The following is a 21,770-nucleotide window of genomic DNA, read 5'->3' on the forward strand; positions in this document are numbered from 1 at the left end:
GTTAAAATTTTAAAAATAATTTTATTTCTTAGTTTGGTAAGGTCTGTTTTTTTCCGAAGTGGAAAGAAGAAAATCGGATGAAAACTTATTTTATGATGCATTGAAATTGGCAAAAATTGATCTTGTATCAGCAACAGTGGCATAAATGTTCTAGCAATATTCACATTTTACAAGTTATTGATGACTAAATTTTTTTTTTTTCCAACAAGTCGGCCGTCTCCCAGCGAGGCAGGGTGACCCAAAAAAAGAAAGAAAATCCCCAAAAAGAAAATACTTTCATCATCATTCAACACTTTCACCTCACTCACACATTATCACTGCTTTTGCAGAGGTGCTCAGAGTACAACAGTTTAGAAGCATATACATATAAAGATACACAACATATCCCTCCAAACTGCCAATACCCCAAAACCCTCCTTTAAAGTGCAGGCATTGTACTTTCCATTTCCAGGACTCAAGTCCGACTATATGAAAATAACCGGTTTCCCTGAATCCCTTCACTAATATTACCCTGCTCACACTCCAACAGAGCGTCAGGTCCCAAGTACCATTCGTCTCCATTCACTCCTATCTAACACGCTCACGCACGCTTGCTGGAAGTCCAAGCCCCTCGCCCACGAAACCTTCTTTACCCCTTCTCTCCAACCCTTTCAAGGACAACCCCTACCCCGCCTTCCTTCCCCTATAGATTTAAATGCTTTCCATGTCATTCTGCTTTGATCCATTCTCTCTAAATGACCAAACCACCTCAACAACCCCTCTTCTCCCCCCTGACTAATACTTTTATTAGCTCCACACCTTTTCCTAATTTCCACACTCCGAATTTTCTGCATAATATTTACACCACACATTGCCCTTAGACAGGACATCTCCACTGCCTCCAACCATCTCCTCGCTGCTGCATTTACCACCCAAGCTTCACACCCATATAAGAGTGTTGGTACTACTATACTTTCATACATTCCCTTCTTTGCCTCCATAGATAACGTTTTTTGACTCCACATATACCTCAACGCACCAATCACCTTTTTTCCCTCATCAATTCTATGATTAAATTATTGTTTATAATATCTAACACTGTGCACTAGTTTCTTTTGAGATTAGATATTTCAAGGCATTTTAATATTTCAAACATGGGAAAAGGCATTTTCAGACATTGCTTGACTTTGAATATACATAAGAACATAAGAAAGAAGGAACACTGCAACAGGCCTACTGACCCATGTGGAGCAGGTCCATGTCCCCCCCCTCCCCCCTGGATTAGACCAATCTGGTAGTATTAAGATCTACATTATTTAGTTTATATGTGGCATGGTTATTTAACTGTCCAACATTTAGAACTTTGCATTTGTCAATATTAAACTGCATCTGCCACTTCTCCGACCATTGAGTCAGTCTATTCAAATCATCCTGGAGTGCTCTAATGTCCTCATTAGAATGAATTGGACAGCCTATTTTGGTGTTAATGTTGCAGTTTAAAAACTGTAGTGTAAAGCACCCTTCTGGCAAGACAGTGATGGAGTGAATGATGGTGAAAGTTTTTCTTTTTCGGGCCACCCTGCCTTGGTGGGAATCGGCCAGTGTGATAATAATAAAATAATTTAGGTGTCGTCAGGAAATTTGCTTATGTCACTATTTATTCCCACATCTATGTCGTTTATGCAAATTGTGGACAACAATGGGCCCAACACTGACCCCTGAGGAACACCGCTTGTGACGTGCCCCCATTCTGATTTCTCCCCATTTATTCAAACTCTCTGCTGTCTATTTGTCAGCCATGCCTCTACCCAGGAAAAAATTTCTCCTCTTCCGTGTGCCCTAAGTTTCCTCAATAGCCTCTGGTGTGGAACTCTATCGAAAGCCTTACTGAAGTCCATATACACAATATCATACACATTACCACGATCTACCTCCTCAAACACCTTAGTGAAAAAAGTTAGTAAATTCGTTGAGAATCATTAATCAATCTGTGCCAGTCAAGATGGCTACGAATTGCTTCGGCAATTATTGATTCCATAAATTTTCCCACTATGGAGGTAAGGCTTATTGGTCTATAGTTTGAAGCCAAGGACTTGTCTCCTGCCTTGTAAATAGGTATTACATTTGCCATTTTCCACTTATCAGGCACTTTGCCAGTTTGTAGTGATATGTTAAAAAGATTAGCCAAAGGTATGCTAAGTTCCTCTTTACATTCCTTTAACACCCTTGCAAACAGTTCATCAGGACCTGGGGATTTGTTAGGTTTTAGTTTCTCTATTTGTCTGAGTACCATGTCACTAGTTACTGCAATCGTACATAGTTTATCATCCTGTTCTACGTAATCTATTATTTCAGGAATATCGCTAGTATTTTCCTGGGTGAAAACTGAGAGGAAGTAGGTATTTAGAATTTCACACATATCCTTATCACTGTCAGTGATCTGACCAGAGTTATTCTTAAGTGGGCCAATCTTGTCCCTAATCTTACTTCTGTATACCTGAAAGAACCCTTTCGGGTTAGTCTTTGAATCCCTTGCGACCTTAGCCTCATAATCTCTTTTTGCTTTTCTTATGCCTTTCTTTATTTCTCTCTTTAATTGAATATATTGATTTCTTAACTGCCCATCCCCTCTTTTGATACGCCTATATATGCCTCTCTTTTGACCATTGAGATGTTTTAATCTATTGTTCATCCATTTGGGATCATTTTTGTTTGATCTAATTTCCCTACTCGGAACAAAAGTTGTCTGGGCAGCTAGAACTATGCTCTGAAAAGCGTCATATTGGCAACCAAGATCACCTACCTGACCCATAGTTAGTACATCCCAATTTAGCCCACCCAAGTAATTTTTCAGTCCCATGAAGTCGGCAAAGTGAAAATCTGGGACAGAGATTTGATTGCAGTTATCTGGGTAATTCCATGATATATTGAAACTAAGTGATACGTGATCACTTTCCCCAAGCTTATCATTAACCTCAAGATTATTAATTAGTGAATCTTTGTTGGCAAGAACCAAGTCAAGCAGATTGTTTCCTCTAGTTGGTTCTGTCACAACCTGTTCTAAAAAGCAATCCTGAACCGTATCAAGAAAGTCACTAGACTCAAGATTTCCTGTCATATTGTTCCAATCAATTTGTCTAAAGTTAAAATCTCCCATTATAACAACATTTTCATACCTAGATTCCTTATGAATTTCGTCCCATAACAGCTTACTGCACTCCCTATCAAGGTTTGGGGGCCTATAAATCACACCCAAAATAAATTTGTCACGACCCTCGAGAAACTGAAGCCAAACCGATTCTGTGTTCGATGTTTCTAATCTTATATCATGTCTAAGACAATTTAAATTTTCTCTGACATACATCGCCACACCACCACCCTTCCTGTTGACCCTATCAGTGTGGAATAGTTTATAACTCTGTATGTTGCATTCAGAAGGCATTTCTCTATCTTTCAGGTTGAACCAGGTCTCTGTTATCCCAATAATATCTATATTAATTACACTTGCAAGTAATTTTAGCTCATCTATCTTATTTCTTAGACTCCTACTATTTGTATAGTAAACTTTAAGGGAGCTTGTCACTCGTTGCCCTCTACTATCTCTCTTTGTTGATCAATTGATTTGCCATTACTAGCAACTTTATTTTGAATATTGTCTTTTAAACATATCCCTGAGGTATCCCGGTAATAACTGCTGTTTCTAACCCTAATGCTGCAGCCTGATTGTTTCCCACAAACACCCATACCTCTATAATCTATCAGTTTAAATTCCTAGACATGTCATCAGTTACCCTCTCAATTGAATTGGCTAATGCAACCACTCCATCCCCAGAGAGATGAACTCCATCCCTTGCATACATATCACGTTTGCCAAAGAAAAGGTCTCGGTTATCAATGAATGGGATTGCAAGTTCTTTGCAGTACCTGTCTAGCCAGCGATTTATACCAATTGCCCTAGACATCCATTCATTGCCAACTCCCTTTCTAGGCAAGATGCTACATTTGACTGGGATTCCTCCCTTAGACATTACTTCTATGGCTGACCTGTACTTATCCAGCAGCTCCTCTCTCCTGCCCTTCCCAGTGTCATTACCCCCAGCACTAAGACAGATAATGGGCTTGTTCCCATTACCTGCCATAATATTATCCAACCTGCTGACTATGTCGCCAACACCAGCTCCAGGAAGGCACACTCTCTGTCTGACTTTTCTGTCTGTTACAAAATGCACGGTCCATATCTTACCTGGGAATCGCCTACTATTAAAATATTCTTACCTTGATTAGCAGGGGAGTCAGTGGTACCTTCAACCTCACTAACCACTTAAGTACATTTGTCTTGGAGAACAGAGAATCGATTTCCTACCTTCACATCTTCTCTATTAACTCTCCTCATCTTCCTTCTTCCTGAACTGTGAACCACTTGCCACTTAAAGCGGCTGCCACTATCACTGCTGGTGACCATTCCTACCTTACCAGCTAAATCCTTCTCACACTCGCTCCCAAACTCATCTATGCGAAGCTTCAGCCTCCTATTTTCCTCCTGAAGAAGTAGAATCTCTTTCTTCAACACATGAACCTGGGATTCTAAAGCACTACAACAAGCCATGGTATGGGTAACAGCCCACGCTAACTCCGAAGAGCTTAGGGTATGACCGCACTTGACCACTGACCTCAGCGTACTGCTTTGGTCTTCTATTTACAAAGCCACACTAACAGAAAGAAGAGAAGGGGGCAGTATATATAGGCCAGCGGACAGGATGGGACAAGTGAAGTAGTAGGAAAGGAAGAGGCAGTAGTAGTAATAGTAGAGTCAGTCAAAGACCAAGAAAGAGGAGCACTACAAGAGAGCTAGGGGCCCACTAGGAGTAATGGGCCCTCCGTGTTTTTGTTCCTACCCTTAGTGGGCCCCTAGCTCTCCTGCAGTGCTCCTCTTTCTTGGTCGTTGACTCCACTGTTACTACTACTACCACTACCTCTCTACTTCCTTTGCTACTACCTCTCTTGTTTTGTCCCTGTCTGCTGGCCTATATATATGCTGGCTTATATAGCGTGATTTTGTAAATGGTCCAAATCGGACCGAAACATCATGGTAAGCTCCTCTCCCCTATGTGCGGGTTATTTGTGTATTATTCCAGTCACGGTATTGTGCATTTTTGTTATTTTTGGTCTTCTAGCGCTTATAGACAAGGAATGCTTATGATATTGCAAGTTTTTGAATGTAGAAGGGAATATCCCTGGCTATATATGTATATAACACTCATCGAAACCTGGAAATGAAATGTCGCATGTTTGACTGTAGTATTGGGTTATCTTTGGTAAACTCTTGGATTGTCCATCATGAACTATGTCCTTAACCCCTATAGGGTCCAAGGCCCAAATCTGAAGTGGTGCCCCAGTGTCCAAGAATTTAAAAAAAAAAAAAAAAAAATTATTTTTTCTTATGAAATGGTCGAGAATCTTTTTGTGAAGGTAATAAAACAAAAAGTACGAAATTTGATGGAAAATTGAGAAAATTATGCTCTTGCGAATTTTGATATGTCAGGGATATTTACGAATCGGCGATTTTGTCGACTTTGACTCCCATTTTAGGCCAATTACATTATTCCAGTCAACCAAATTCTTAACTATTTCACTAGTATTACTTCTATTCTATCGATTGAGCACAAGAAATCACCAAGTCAACTGTTTCAATTACAAATTAAAGTGATCAGAAATTGTTAATTTGGCCAATTTAACACAAAGTTCAAAATATTCCAATTTCAAAATAGGGTCCAGAATAAACAATGTAGGTATTCCTGGAACTAAACTAACATTTCCTCTGTTCATTAGTTACATTTTGAGGCTTTACAAATAAATTCCATTTTGATTTTTTATTCACATAATGAATTTTTATTCACACCAAAAAATAGAAGATTTACTGTTATGCAATACTGTAATAATTGTATAAATATCATCACCATATTTGTGAATGCATATTAGACCCACCAGCTGGCGTGTATTAGACGTGTGAGGTCGTTTGTTTACTTTTGAATATCGGCAAAAATTTAACATTTCTGCTACTTTGAGCTCAGTTTCAAGCCATTTCCAGTGCTAAAACCAATCAAAATCATCTCTATTTCTGTAATATGTCTTCCATTCTATCAAATGAGACAAAGAAATCGCAAATACAACTATAAAAAACATACGAAAAAACACTGCAAAGTTGCTGTTTTAATTGAAAAATCATTATTTCATTTTTTTTCTCTCATTATACACAGTGTGCTGCAGGATCTGTTTTATGTGGTGCACACATACCACATAGATGTATTCTGTCATATCTAGGCCCAAATGTACCACTCACAGTTTATCAGAGTGAGCTGAGCTCTTGACGTATACCTACGGTTTGGACCCTGAACGTAAAGCCGTAGATCTACGGGATGGACCCTGAAAGGGTTAATGCCAGGGTCCATCACATAAATTAACATCATGAGCTCAGCTCACTCAGATAAGCTGTTAGTGGTAAAATTTAGCCTAGGTATGAGAGAATGGGTCTTTCGTGGTGAATATGCACAGTATTAAAAAAAAAAAAATCCGCTGCCTTAGCTGTCTTCAGGTGGGAGCTGGACAGACACCTAAAATAAATACCTGACCAGCTGGGCTGTAATTCATGCATTGGATTGCATGCAGCCTGCAGTAACAGCCTAGTTCCTGATGAGGCCTGGTCATGGACCAGGCCACATGGGGCACTGACCCCTAGAACTCCCTCCAGGTAAATGTAATGCGTGATGGGGAAAACAAAAATATTCGATTTTGTGTTTGGTTTAAAATAGCGACTGAAGTGCTTTCTGGGATGGTTTTTATGGTTTTATTGGCTGTTTCTTAGTTTCATTTCATAGAAAGGAAGACTATCTGCTGAAATAGAGATGATTTTGGTTGGTTTTAAGACTGGAAGTAGCTTGAAATTGGCCTCAGATTAGCAGAAATATTCAAGTTTTGCTGATGTTCATGTGGATTGTGAGGCCTCTCCTTAACCTCTCTCCCCCAGTTTTGTTTTATGAGTTTTTACTAGGTCTGATTCAATTATTGGGATGCTATAAACCATGATGAGGGTATCAAATGATTTAGATAAAGAAAAATTGGATATCAAATTGGGAAGGAGTAGTATGGAAGAAGTGAATGTTTTCAGATACTTGGGAGTTGACGTGTCGGCGGATGGATTTATGAAGGATGAGGTTAATCATAGAATTGATGAGGGAAAAAAGGTGAGTGGTCCGTTGAGGTATACGTGGAGTCAAAAAAGTTACCTATGGAGGCAAAGAAGGGAATGTATGAAAGTATAGTAGAACCAACACTCTTATATGGATGTGAAGCTTGTGTGGTAAATGTAGCAGCGAGGAGAAGGTTGGAGGCAGTGGAGATGTCCTGTCTAAGGGCAATGTGTGGACTTCCAGCAAGCGTGCGTGAGCATGTTAGATAGGAGTAAATGGAGACAAATGGTAATTGGGACCTGACGCTCTGTTGGAGTGTGAGCAGGGTAATATTTAGTGAAGGGATTCAGGGAAACCGGTTATTTTCATAGTCGGACTTGAGTCCTGGAAATGGGAAGTACAATGCCTGCACTTTAAAGGAGGGGTTTGGGATATTGGCAGTTTGGAGGGATGTGTTGTGTATCTTTATATGTATATGCTTCTGAACTGTTGTATTGTGAGCACCTCTGCAAAAACAGTGATAATGTGTGAGTGTGGTGAAAGTGTTGAATGATGAAAGTATTTTCTTTTTGGGGATTTTCTTTCTTTTTTGGGTCACCCTGCCTCGGTGGGAGACGGCTGACTTGTTAAAAAAAAAAAATAAGTAATGACAAATTATTCCTTTTATATTGTGTTATTCAAGAAATAGGGCAAATCTTCAGTTTTTGTGTGTCATTATTCAGAATAGTAAGAAAGTGTAATTAACCCCTTAAGGGTCCAGACCCGCAATCTGAAGTGTCTACAGGGTCCAAGAATTTAAAAAAAAATATTTTTCTTATGAAATGGTAGAGAATCTTTTTCTGGCAGTAATAAAGCAAAAAGTACAAAATTTGATGGAAAATTGACAAAATTCCACTTTTGCAAATTCTGCTGTTAAGAACATAAGAAAGGAGGATCACTGCAGCAGGCCTGTTGGCCCATACTCGGCAGGTCCTTTACAATCCATCCCACTAACAAAACATTTGCTCAACCCAATTTTCAATGCTACCCAAGAAATAAGGTCTGATAACTATCCACTCATTGGCAAGTCACACTCAGGTCCAACCCCTCTCACTCGTATATTTATCCAACCTAAATTTGAAACTACCCAAAGTCCTAGCCTCAATAACCCAACTAGGTAGACTGTTCCACTCATCAACTACCCTATTTCCAAACCAATACTTTCCTATGTTCTTTCTAAATCTAAACTTGTCTAATTTAGATCCATTACTGCGGGTTCTCTCTTGGAGAGAGATCGTCAAGACCTTATTAATATCCCCTTTATTAATACCCATCTTCCACTTATACACTTCGATAATGTCTCTCCTCATTCTTCGTCTAACAAGTAAATGTAATTTAAGAGTCTTCAATCTTTCTTCATAAGGAAGATTTCTAATGCCATGTATTAATTTAGTCATTTTACGCTGAATGTTTTCTAATGAATTAATGTCCATTCTGTAATATGGAGACCAGAACTGAGCTGCATAATCTAGGTGAGGCCTTACTAATGATGTATAAAGCTGCAGTATAACCTCTGGACTTCTGTTGCTTACACTTCTTGATATAAATCCCAATAATCTATTTGCCTTATTATGTACGTTTAGGCATTGCTGTTTTGGTTTAAGGTTACTGCTCACCATAATCCCCAAGTCCTTTTCACAATCTGTATGGCTAAGTTCTACATTATTTAACTTAAAAGTGCTAGGGTTATGGACACTCCCGAGCTTCAGAACCTTGCATTAATCTACAATGAACTGCATCTGCCACTTTGCTGACCAGGTATTGAGTTTGTCTAAACCCTCCTGAAGTAACCTGATATCTACGTTTGACTCAATTACCCTACCTATCTTTGTGTCATCGGCGAATTTGCTCATTTCACTTGTAATTCCCTCAAGATCATTGATATATATTATAAACAACAACGGGCCTAAGGCTGATCCCTGTGGAACGCCACTTGTTACAGATCCCCACTCGGATTTAATCCCATTTATGGACACACACTGCTTCCTGTCTGTGAGCCATGACTCGATCCATGAGAGCACTTTTCCCCTAATGCCATGAGCTGCCACTTTCTTTAACCCTTTGACTGTCGCAACCCCCAATCCTGAGGTGTCTCCTGGTGTCGCAAAATTTAAAAAAAAAAAAAAATATTTTTTCTTATGAAATGATAGAGAATCTTTTCCCGATTGTAATGACACCAAAAGAACGAAATTTGATGGAAAACTGACAGAATTATGCTCTCGCGAAGTTAGCGATCTCGGCGCTGTTTACAAATCGGCGATTTCACCCACTTTGAGCCCTATTTTCGGCTAATTCCATTGTTCCAGTCGCCCAAACTCAGTTATTTCTTTAGAACTCCATTTTTTCTATCGATTGAGTACAAGAAATTGCCCATTTACCGATTTCAACTACCTAATAATGTGGTCAGAAATTTGCAATTTGGCCAATTTCACGAAAACTAAAAAAATATGACAATTTCAAAATAAGGCCCAGAATGAACAAAGCAGACATTCCTGGCTCTAAAATAACATTTTCTTTGTTCATCAGTCATGTCTCCAGGCCCCTCTGATATTACTCTTGCTTTCTATTTTGAATTTTTATTCAAACAAAAAATAGAAGACTTACTATTATGCAGACTACTGCAATACTGTAATAATTGTATAAATAACATCAACCCATTCATGACTGCATATTAGAATGGCTAGTTGGACATTTATTGGACAATGGCATCATTTGTTTACTTTTGAACACTGGCAAAAATCAAACATTTCCTCTACTTTGAGCTCCATTTCTAGGTTCTTTTTATAGTAAAATCAATCAAAATCACCTATTTCTATAATATGTTTTCCATTCTATCAAATGAGACCAAGAAAACGAGAATGCAACCATAAATACTATACGAAAATAGACCACAAAGTCGGCATTTTAATTAAAAAAAACGGTCGGAGTTTTTTTTTCTCATCATGCACTGTGTGCGCCAGGATTTTTTTTATATGGTGCACACTGACCACACAGACCCATTCTCTCACATGTGAGCCTACCAGCTTTCTCCTGCTTGATTTGAAGCCGCTAGAATTTATGAGTATATATACGTCAAACATGGTACCTCGTAAGACGTATCTATACGGCCGCGGCAGTCAAAGGGTTAACAGTCTTTGGTGCGGAACTCTATCAAAAGCCTTACTAAAATCTAAGTAAATAATATCAAATTCTTTATCGTGATCAACAGCCTCAAAAGCTTTACTGAAGAAAGTTAATAAATTAGTTAGACAAGAACGGCCTCTCGTTAATCCATGCTGAGTATCATTAACCCCTTCAGGGTCCAAGGCCAAAATCTGAAGTGGTGCTCCAATGTCCAAGAAATTTTGAAAAAAAAAAAAAAAAAAAATTTCTTACAGAATTAAAGAGCATATGTTTGTGAAGGTAATAAGACAAAAAAAAAATTCTGATCAGTACTTACCGAGATACAGTGCCAAGAAGTTTGTCCAAAATGATGTGGTGGCGGCAACATCGACGAATTCCACATACATTATTTAGCGGTTTTTATAGTTTTCTCTTTTCTTTTCCAATTTTTTTCTTTTCCTACTAACATTTGGGGCCTGAGAGACCAATACTGTATGTAATGTATATATATATTTAAACTCTCTGTATTGAACACAATAACCACACTAAAGTTATTATCATATTATTGTTTACCACTGTTGTTTATTACAATAAACATGCACAAATCTTGTGATACTAATGTTCTATCATATACAGTTGACCCCCAGTTAACGATATTTTTTCATTCCAGAAGTATGTTCAGGTGCCAGTACTGACCGAATTTGTTCCCATAGGAATATTGTGATGTAGATTAGTCTATTTCAGACCCCCAAACATACACGTACAAACGCACTTACATAAATACACTTACATAATTGGTCGCATTGGGAGGTGATCGTTAAGCGGGGGTCCACTGTATTTACATATTTACAATCACTGGACATGATTTTAGAACTGCTGGAGCTTGTGGAACTCCTTGAAACAAGGCACCATGCACAGAGGCACCTTACATTCCTCACACATAAACCGAGTGTCTTTGCGTCTTTGTTGCCGTCGTTTTGTTTGTGCACAGACGATGCATCTCTTCTGAGCAAATTTCTTCTGAGTTGAAGGAAGCTGTATTATGAAATGATCACCTTCCCTCCTCAAACGCTTGGGTATATCCTGAGTAATTCGAGGACCTTGTTGTATAGCAGGTGTTCTTACCTGGTGCTTCATTATGAGTTGTCTGACAACAGACAGACAAAATTCACCATACGGTGGTCTGTTGCCAGTCTTTATTTGGTGCATATTATATGCATTGAGCATTGAAATGTCCATGATGGAAGAAAAGTTTCATGTACCACTTGTAACTCTTACGAACACAGTCAACAAAACCAATCTGCATGTCACATTTGTCAACCAAGCGCATGTTTTGTGTATAATCAATCACTGTCACTGGTTTTCGAATGCGTTCATTAGTCACTTGATCAACTTTGCCACTGTCTTGCATTTCATTACGGTGAATGGTTGTCAACAATGTGACATCTCGTTTGTCATGCCACTGTAATGCCATGATGTCATTGGCAGTAAACACCTGCTCGTCATCACCACGAGCACCTGCATTGAGCCTGGGCATATGTTTACGATTAGAACGCACTGTGCCACACACGTCTTGTTCACTTGCATGAAATCACTGAGTAATGGGCTTGTGTACCAGTTATCGGTATATAATGTATGCCCCTTACCAAGATAAGGTGCCATCATGTTTCTCACTACGTCACCTGAGATACCCAATAACATCTTGGTATCTTTCAATGTTTTACTTCCCGTGTATACAACAATATCCAACACCAGGCCACTGTCACAGTCACAGAGTACAAACAGTTTTATACCAAAGCATTTCCTCTTGCTCGGTATATACTGTTTGAATGACAGTCTACCTTTGAACAAAATCAAAGACTCGTCAATTGCAAGATTCTTGAATGGATAAAAGTATATGCTGAACTTTTGTTTGAGATACGTGAAAACATTTCTAATCTTGTATAACCTGTCACTTCTGTCAGGCCTGGTTTTGTCAGAGAAGTGCAACATACGTAAGAGTAAGGTAAACCTGTTCACTGGGATGATTTCACTGAAGACCGGGGTAGAAATTAGCCGATCTGTGGACCAGTATGCTTTTATATTATGTTTATAGACATGAGGCATAAGCATTATTGTTGCAAAAAGCAAATACATTTCTGCAACAGTCGTCTCTTTCCACCTGTGTAGTCTTGACTGTGGTGATATGATCGTATTTGCCATGGTGTACTCAAAATACTTAATACTTTCCCTGACAATAGTTTCCATCAGTGGCTGGTCAAAGAATAATTCAAAGAATTCCAGTTCATTGGCTGTGGTTCCAAGGGGACAAGTAGGTAGAATTCCACTTAGAGAGTCATCAAAGTGGTGAGGCTTGGGAACAAAATTGGGATTTTGCTGCCAATCCCACATACGGTTTCCTGGTGGATACTGGACATCATAGGCTGGTTGTGCGGGTGGTTGTGGTTGTGGTGGGCTGGTGGCTGACGCTCCGCTTTGTCCTTGAACTGACGAGTCAGCAGCGTGGGTCCCAGCCTGGGCTGGTGAGTCATGCATGGCGGTGCCACTACCATCACCACTACCATCATCCACTGATGCCTGTGGTCTATCCATGCCAAGTGTAGCCACACCATCCTCACTATCACTATCTAAAACTGGTGTAGGGTCACGGGATGTACTCCAGGATGTACTCCGGGATGTACATGTACTCCGTCCCCTGGGCACAGCATAGGGTACACTATCCGAGCGCATGCGGCGGCGAACATACCGACGCTTCACTGGTGAATATGATTCCTCAATATCACTACTCGAATGATCGTCAAGCGCAATAAAATCACAATCCACGTCACTATCATCATCATTACTGAAGTCAGAGGCCTGGCCACGCGAAAATATTAGTTTTCTCTTGCGTTGAGGCACAACCGACCATGAGTCACGAGTGCCCACTCCAGAGGTAGAAGGTTGAGGATCGTCAGGGTTTTCTGCACTATTATCGATATCCTGGTCATTCCTTTCGGTCACTAACTGATCAAAGCCATAGAATTCGTCTTCATTTCCACTTCCATCAGTGTCAGAACTATCAGATAGGAAGAGGAGAGTCCCAATTTTCCGGGGAGTGAGAGCTGACTTGCGACGAGGCATGGTGAACAAGGATAACTGAGCCGGCGTTCCCACAATGCTATGCGGGCGCCTAGATTTTTTTGTTTATGGCGCACACCCACCACGCAGACCCGTTCTCTCACATGTAGGTCTATGAGCGCTTTTGCGCTAAATTTGACGGTGCTAGAATTTTGGCGTAGATCTACGGTTTGGACACTCAACGTGAAGCCGTAGATCTACGGGACGGACCCTGAAAGGGTTAATCAAGCTTTGCTTATCGAGATGGCTTCTTATAATCTCAGCTATAATTGACTCTAGTAATTTGCCTACAATTGAGGTCATGCTTATTGGGCAGTAATTTGATGGTAACTTGTCCCCTGCTTTAAAAATGGAAGAGGGTAAGGTACCTTGGGATTGGCAGAGAGCATGCTTAGTTCCTTTGTATAAAGGCAAAGGGGACAAAAGAGAGTGCAAAAATTATAGGGGGATAAGTCTGTTGAGTATACATGGTAATGTGTAAGGTAGAGTTATTGAAAGAATTAAGAGTAAGACGGAGAATAGGATAGCAGATGAACAAGGAGGCTTTAGGAAAGGTAGGGGGTGTGTGGACCAGTTGTTTACAGTGAAACATATAAGTGAAGAGTATTTAGATAAGGCTAAAGAGGTTTTTGTGGCATTTATGGATTTGGAAAAGGCATATGACAGGATGGATAGGAGGGCATTGTGCCAGATGTTGCAGGTGTATGGTATAGGAGGTAGGTTACTAAAAGCAGTGAAGAGTTTTTACGAGGATAGTGAGGCTCAAGTTAGTGTGTGTAGGAAAGAGGGAGATTATTTCCCAGTAAGAGTAGGGCTTAGACAAGGATGTGTGATGTCACCGTGGTTGTTTAATATATTTATAGATGGGGTTGTAAGAGAAGTAAATGCGAGGGTCTTGGCAAGAGGCGTGGAGTTAAAAGATAAAGAATCACACATAAAGTGGGAGTTGTCACAGTTGCTCTTTGCTGGTGACACTATGCTCTTGGGAGATTCTGAAGAGAAGTTGCAGAGGTTGGTGGATGAATTTGGTAGGGTATGTAAAAGAAGAAAATTAAAAGTGAATATAGGAAAGAGTATGATGGTTATGAGGATAACAAAAAGATTAGGTGATGAAAGACTGGATATCAGATTGGAGGGAGAGAGTATGGAGGAGGTGAATGTATTCAGATATTTGGGAGTGGACGTGTCAGCGGATGGGTCTATGAAAGATGAGGTGAATCATAGAATTGATGAAGGGAAAAGGGCGAGCGGTGTGCTTAGAAGTCTCTGGAGACAAAGAACTTTGTCTTTGGAGGCAAAGAGGGGAATGTATGAGAGTATAGTTTTACCAGCGCTCTTTTATGGGTGTGAAGCATGGGTGATGAATGTTGCAGCGAGGAGAAGGCTGGAGGCAGTGGAGATGTCATGTCTGAGGGCAATGTGTGGTGTGAATGTAATGCAGAGAATTCGTAGTTTGGAAGTTAGGAGGAGGTGCGGGATTGCCAAAACTGTTGTCCAGAGGGCTGAGGAAGGGTTGTTGAGGTGGTTCGGATATGTAGAGAGAATGGAGCGAAACAGAATGTCTTCAAGAGTGTATCAGTCTGTAGTGGAAGGAAGGCAGGGTAGGGGTTGGCCTAGGAAAGGTTGGAGGGAGAGGGTAAAGGAGGTTTTGTGTGTGAGGGGCTTGGACTTCCAGTGGGCATGCGTGAGCGTGTTTGATAGGAGTGAATGGAGACAAATGGTTTTTAATACTTGACGTGCTGTTGGAGTGTGAGCAAAGTAACGTTTATGAAGGGATTCAGGGAAACCGACAGGCCGGACTTGAGTCCTGGAGATGGGAAGTACAGTGCCTGCACTCTGAAGGAGGGGTGTTAATGTTGCAGTTTAAAAATTGTAGTGTAAAGCACCCTTCTGGCAAGATGATGGAGTGAATGATGGTGAAAGTTTTTCCTTTTCAGGCCACCCTGCGTTGGTGGGAATCGGCCAGTGTGTTAATAAAAAAAAAAATAACAACATTAGCCATCTTCCACATATCAGACACTACACCTGTTTGAAGAGATAAATTAAAAATATTAGTTAATGGTTCACAGAGTTCCATTTTGCATTCCTTAAGAACCCTTGAAAAAAGCTCATCAAGACCCGGCGACTTATTTTGCTTCAGTCTGTCTCTCTGCTTCACAACCATTTCACTAGTGACTGTGATGTTACATAATTTATCTTCTTCAGGCCCACTATAAAAATTAATTACTGGAATATTGTTAGTGTCTTCCTGTGTAAAAACCGAGAGAAAATAATTAATTATTTAAAATCGAGCGCATTTCATTCTCTTTGTTAGTAAGATACCCATAGTTATTTTTAACCCTTTGAGGGTTTCGGCCGTACTAATACGGCTTATGACCCAGGGTTTTTGAAGTACTAGTATGCCTAAATTCTAGCGCCCTCAAATCTAGTGCACAGATTAAAAAAAATCCTGCATTACACAGTGCATAATGAGAAAAAAAAACTGACCATTTTTTTGGGGGGGGAATAAAACAGCGATTTTGCACTGTATTTTCGTATGGTATTTATTGTTGTATTCTAGTTTTCTTGGTCTCATTGAATAGAATGGAAGACATATTACAGAAATTGAGATGATTTTGACTGGTTTTACAATGAAAAGTACGTACCTTGAAATTGAGCTCAATGTAGCAGAAATGTTCGATTTTTACCAAAGTTCAAAAGTAAACAAATCATGCCAAGCGTCCAATACACATGAACTGGTGAGTCTAATATTCTTTCGCAAGTGCCCCAATATTATTTATTCCATTTTTACACTAATGCAGTAGTCTGCATAACAGTAAATCTTGTATTTTTTTGTGAGAATAAAAATTCAAAGAGGAAAGCAAAAGAATGTAAGAGGGGCTTTGAGACGTGACTAATGAACAGAGGAAATGTCATTTTAGTGCCAGGAATGTCTTTCTTGTTTATTCTGGATCCTATTCGGAAATTGGCATCTTTTGAAATTTGTGTGAAATTGGCGAAATTGCTAAATTCTGACCACTGTACTGGATAGTTGAAATTGATAAATGGGTGGTTTCTTGCACTCATTCGATAGAAAAAAATGGAGTTCTAGAGAAATACTCAGGTTTTTTGTTGACTAGTACAGTGGAATTGGCCGAAAATGGGGCTCAAAGTGGGCAAAATCACCAATGCCTAAACATTGCCGAGACCGCTAACTTCGCGAGAGCATAATTCCGTAAGTTTTCAATCAAATTTCAAACTTTTGGTGTCATTATGATTGGGAAAAGATTCTCTATCTTTTCCTAAGAGAATTTTCTTTTTTTAAATTTGGCCGACCCTGAGAATGAGTCTCGGAGAGGGCCTGTCGACCCTCAAAGGGTTAAGGGGACCTATCTTATCTCCTTTTGTTCTATAGACCTGGAAAAAACTTTTTAGGTTAGTTTTCGAATCCCTAGCAACTTTAATTTCATAGTCCCTTTTTTTAACGTCCCTCTTAATGTCAATATACTGATTCATAAGATGACCCTCGCCTCTTTTGATATGTCTATAAATTCCCTTCTTATGCCCTAGTAGGTATTTCAGCCTATTATTCATCCATTTTGGGTCATTTCTATTTGATCTAATTTCTTTATACGGGATAAACGTTCTTTGAGCAGCATGTATAGTGTTCAGAAAACTGTCATGTTGATAGCTCTCTTCATTACCCCAGCCAACAGATGATAAGTGTTCTCTAAGCCCACCGTAATCTGCTAAGCGAAAATCTGGGGCTGTTACTGAGTTATCCCTACTATCGTACTTCCATTCAATGCTAAATGTAATTGTTTTGTGGTCGCTAGCACCCAGTTCCTCTGAAATTTCTAAATTATTAACAAGGGAGTCATTGTTTGCCAGGACTAAGTCAAGCAGGTTATTTCCCCTTGTAGGTTCTGTCACAAACTGCTTCAAAAAACAATCCTGAACTACTACTTAGTAGTCGTATGATTCTAAATTCCCAGTCAAGAAATTCCAATCAGCGATATGTACGCAGTCAGCGATTTTGCCCACTTTGACCCCTGTTTTAGATCAATTACATTGTTCCAGTCAACCAAATTCTTTGCTATTTCACTTGTATGCCTTCTATTTTATTGATTGAGCACAAGAAACTGCCCAATCAACTATTTCAACTACCCAATAAAGTGATCAGAATTTTTTTTTTTTTTTTGAACATTGAGCACTTTTAATATTGGGGGTTTGGATAGTGAATGGGTTGAATCTGCATAGTGTTTGGAGTTTTTTCAAAATTCCAAAAATTGTAATATCAGAATAAATAAGTCATCTTTCTGTTTGCTGCTAGGGAAGCTAGTGATGGTATGATAGGCCCTGTTTCATTGTTTTCTTGTAATAGTTATCCAGCATTACCCAGAATGCACTGCATAGGTCCTAGCCAGTCATGTATTTTTTTTCAAATGCATGAAGAGACTGTAGGAGAGCTGCACAGTTGAGTTGATGTCAAAAATTTTGGTAGGTGACATATTTGAAAGCCTGAAAAATTGTTTTAGTACATTGGAAACAGTCTTGTCACCTGCATACTAGTACATTGAATACAAATTTATGAGGGTATGGTCTGGTGTAATGACATTCCGAAGGCAGGCAAACATTTCCTAACATGCAGCTTTAATTTTCCTAAAGTTTTCTTGATTATAACATTTTGCATGCATTTAGCTTACTGATTTCATTACTATTGTTGCACATTAGCTTTTTTAGATTGGTACGTCTTGCATACTTATATTGATTTTGAAGAATTTAATTTCCCTTTTTTCTTTCCACTTGCAGAAAGAAATGGAACCAATGAGGGCCCAAACTATCCAGTTTTACCAGCAAACAAAACAGCGTGAACACCTAAAGATCTTGCAGCGTCAGCACATCATTGAGGAGCGTAAGGAGATGCTAGAGAACCAGAATTTAGAGCGTGAAGAATCCATCCGTAGAGCTCAGGTATGGTTTTCTGTGCTTTAAATTAGTATAAATTGTTTCTGACTCGTCGAGGTACAATATTTGCAGAGATATCTTAGAAATCTTGTTTGTTTGTGCATGTGTATAGACAGTAAATGTAAATACACTTAATATTTATAGTACAGGAGCGCCCCGCTTATACGGCGGGTTATTTTCTAGGCTACCGCTGTTAAGTGAATTACACTTTTTTTTCACCTAAATGCATATAAATGCCTGATAACATGTTGACACTATCATACATTTAATTAGCAATAGAACTAGGCATAAAAAATAATGCATATGCAGTACACTTATTACTTTTCTTAAAATATTTTTGGCCTTAACGTATGGTGAGAGGCGAGTAGTATTTATTGTAGGAAGGCAGGAGGTGGTGGCTAGATAATGGCGCGGCTTAAAAGGCACGTTTTGACTAGCTTGATCTTCAGTCTACACTAGTTTGTTTGCATCAGCAATAAGGTTATCATGTTTTATTATACCTTTAGTGTTCACTGGTGTAGCACTTATTTCCTGCAATACTTTTTCTTTAGAGTTCATTTAAAGTAAGAGCTTTATGACTCTTCCTTTTATCATGACGACTTTTTTGTCCTACTTGGTTCGAGTCGGACCGAAATGTTGTTGTAAGCTCCCGCTCTCCTATGTGCGGGCTGTTTGTATATTGTTCCAGTAACATTATTGTGCTATTTTTGTTCTTTAAAAATAGTATGTATAATATGCATAATAACTTTAAAACGCCTGAAACTTCAGCAGGTTTCCAGACAGAACCGAAAGAAATACAGAGCTCACAGCATCGCACCCAGATTCACTTGTAGATTATTATTTTTATTATTATTATTTCAACAAACAGGCCATATCCCACCAAAGCAGGGTGGCCCAAAAAGAAAAACTGAAGTTTCTCTTTTTAACTTTAGTAATGTATACAGGAGAAAGGATTACTAGTCCCTTGCTCCCAGCATTTTAGTCACCTCTTATTACATGCATGGCTTATAGAAGAAGAATTCTGTTTCACTTTGTCATGTCTGTAAGAGGAAATAAACAAGAAGAACTAGTAAGAAAATAGAAAACCCAGAGGGGTGTGTGTATATATATGCTTGTACATGCATGCAAAGTGTAAGCTAAGTGTAAGTAAAAGTAGCAAGACGTATCTGAAAACTTGCATGTTTATGAGAGAAAAAAGACACCAGCAGTCCTACCATCATGTAAAGAATTACAGGCTTCTGCTTTACACTTCCTGGTCGGTTGCTGTCTACCAGCCTACTGCAGAGATTGGTGGATGAATTTGGTAGGGTGTGCAAAAGAAGAAAATTAAAAGTGAATACAGGAAAGAGTAAGGTTATGAGGATAAAAATATTAGGTGATGAAAGATTGGATATCAGATTGGAGGGAGAGAGTATGGAGGAGGTGAATGTATTCAGATATTTGGGAGTGGACGTGTCAGCGGATGGGTCTATGAAGGATGAGGTGGATCATAGAATTGATGAGGGGAAAAGGGCGAGTGGTGCACTTAGGAGTCTGTGGAGACAAAGAACTTTGTCCTTGGAGGCAAAGAGGGGAATGTATGAGAGTATAGTTTTACCAACACTCTTATATGGGTGTGAAGCATGGGTGATGAATGTTGCAGCGAGGAGAAGGCTGGAGGCAGTGGAGATGTCATGTCTGAGGGCAATGTGTGGTGTGAATATAATGCAGAGAATTCGTAGTTTGGAAGTTAGGAGGAGGTGCGGGATTACCAAAACTGTTGTCCAGAGGGCTGAGGAAGGGTTGTTGAGGTGGTTCGGACATGTAGAGAGAATGGAGCGAAACAGAATGACTTCAAGAGTGTATCAGTCTGTAGTGGAAGGAAGGCGGGGTAGGGGTCGGCCTAGGAAAGGTTGGAGGGAGGGGGTAAAGGAGGTTTTGTGTGCGAGGGGCTTGAACTTCCAGCAGGCGTGCGTGAGCGTGTTTGATAGGAGTGAATGGAGACGAATGGTTTTTAATACTTGACGTGCTGTTGGAGTGTGAGCAAAGTAACATTTATGAAGGGGTTCAGGGAAACCGGCAGGCCGGACTTGAGTCCTGGAGATGGGAAGTACAGTGCCTGCACTCTGAAGGAGGGGTGTTAATGTTGCAGTTTAAAAACTGTAGTGTAAAGCACCCTTCTGGCAAGACAGTGATGGAGTGAATGATGGTGAAAGTTTTTCTTTTTCGGGCCACCCTGCCTTGGTGGGAATCAGCCAGTGTGATAATAAAATAAATATTTAACGCTGGGGAGTGTGTCCATAGATGGGTATAGGGTTTCAGTGTTTTGGGTGGGCGGGGAAATTTACGCACATTTCATACCTATCCACTAGCCATTAATTTGTATTCATCTGGCATTATGATATGCTTGTGAAGCATTTTGCCTACAGTATAAATGCCTTACATTGTGTACAAGTTGTCTCCACGTTGGTGTAGTAGAGCAGCAACACTCCCTTTTTCATGCAACACACCCTTTTGAGAGCAAATGATGCTATGTGTAAAGGCATTTGAAAAAGAATGTTTTTATACAGTTACACTCTAGTAATACCATATACAGTTTCTCAGGTATTGTACTAGAGAGAACATAATTCTTGCCGTATGCTACTACAAGTCTCTCGGTTATATCACACCTCATAATTGTCAGTTTGTTCTAGTATGTTTATACAATATGTAGTGTGTTTCTTATAAAATTAAAAAAAAAAAATTATAATGTATATGGATTAATGAAATTGACTATAATAATATATGACATTTAAAGTGCACAGGTTGATTATTATTTTTGCATCTCCAACACTAGTGAGACACTCTTAGCTACTTTCTCACCTGGCATAGCTACTCCTACTTAGTAATGATGCCAAATAGAGATTTTAATGTATCCGCACACCAGCACAGTGTGTACGTTTATTTAGGTACAGGTACACTAGTACAATTATAAGTAGTATCTCTGTACTGTTGCAGCCATAGGCCTGGCTGCGATAGTACTGAGTAAGTAAGAGCTTTATGACTTCTCTTTTTATCACAAATACCCTTAGATATCATTGTAACACAAGGATTATATATACAATATGCAATAACTTTAAAACACTTGAAACTTCGGAAGATGTCGAGACAGTCAAGAGAGACGTGGAGCTCACAGAGGATGTAAAGAAACTGTGGATGGGTGGGTGCCATAATAGTGAATCAGGAGCCATGTAAATGAATTTTGCGGTATAATTTGAAATGTTCATATTAGTGAAGCGCCATAAAGTGGGGCCCTTCTGTATATATGGCTCTGTATATACATATAGTACAAGTGTGTACAACACTTTGTAATAGTTGTGGTACACTATTTGCTAGTTGGGTGTGTGCTTATGTATGCACTCTACTTTATTAACCAAGTTA

At 39.4% G+C, this 21,770-nt stretch overlaps 1 protein-coding gene across 1 annotated transcript in view; it reads left to right on the forward strand.

The window, feature by feature from the left end:
• The window catches only part of eIF3a (eukaryotic translation initiation factor 3 subunit a), a 221,254-nt gene that overhangs the window by 61,093 nt on the left and 138,391 nt on the right, over window positions 1-21,770 (forward strand). Inside the window, exon 11 of the mRNA XM_070081388.1 lies at window positions 18,216-18,377. Coding sequence (XP_069937489.1) covers window positions 18,216-18,377 — 162 coding nt within the window. The remainder of the gene's footprint in view (window positions 1-18,215; window positions 18,378-21,770) is intronic.

This window comes from Cherax quadricarinatus, chromosome 6 (assembly GCF_038502225.1).
Source record: "Cherax quadricarinatus isolate ZL_2023a chromosome 6, ASM3850222v1, whole genome shotgun sequence".
In the NCBI taxonomy this organism is placed as follows: domain Eukaryota; kingdom Metazoa; phylum Arthropoda; class Malacostraca; order Decapoda; family Parastacidae; genus Cherax; species Cherax quadricarinatus.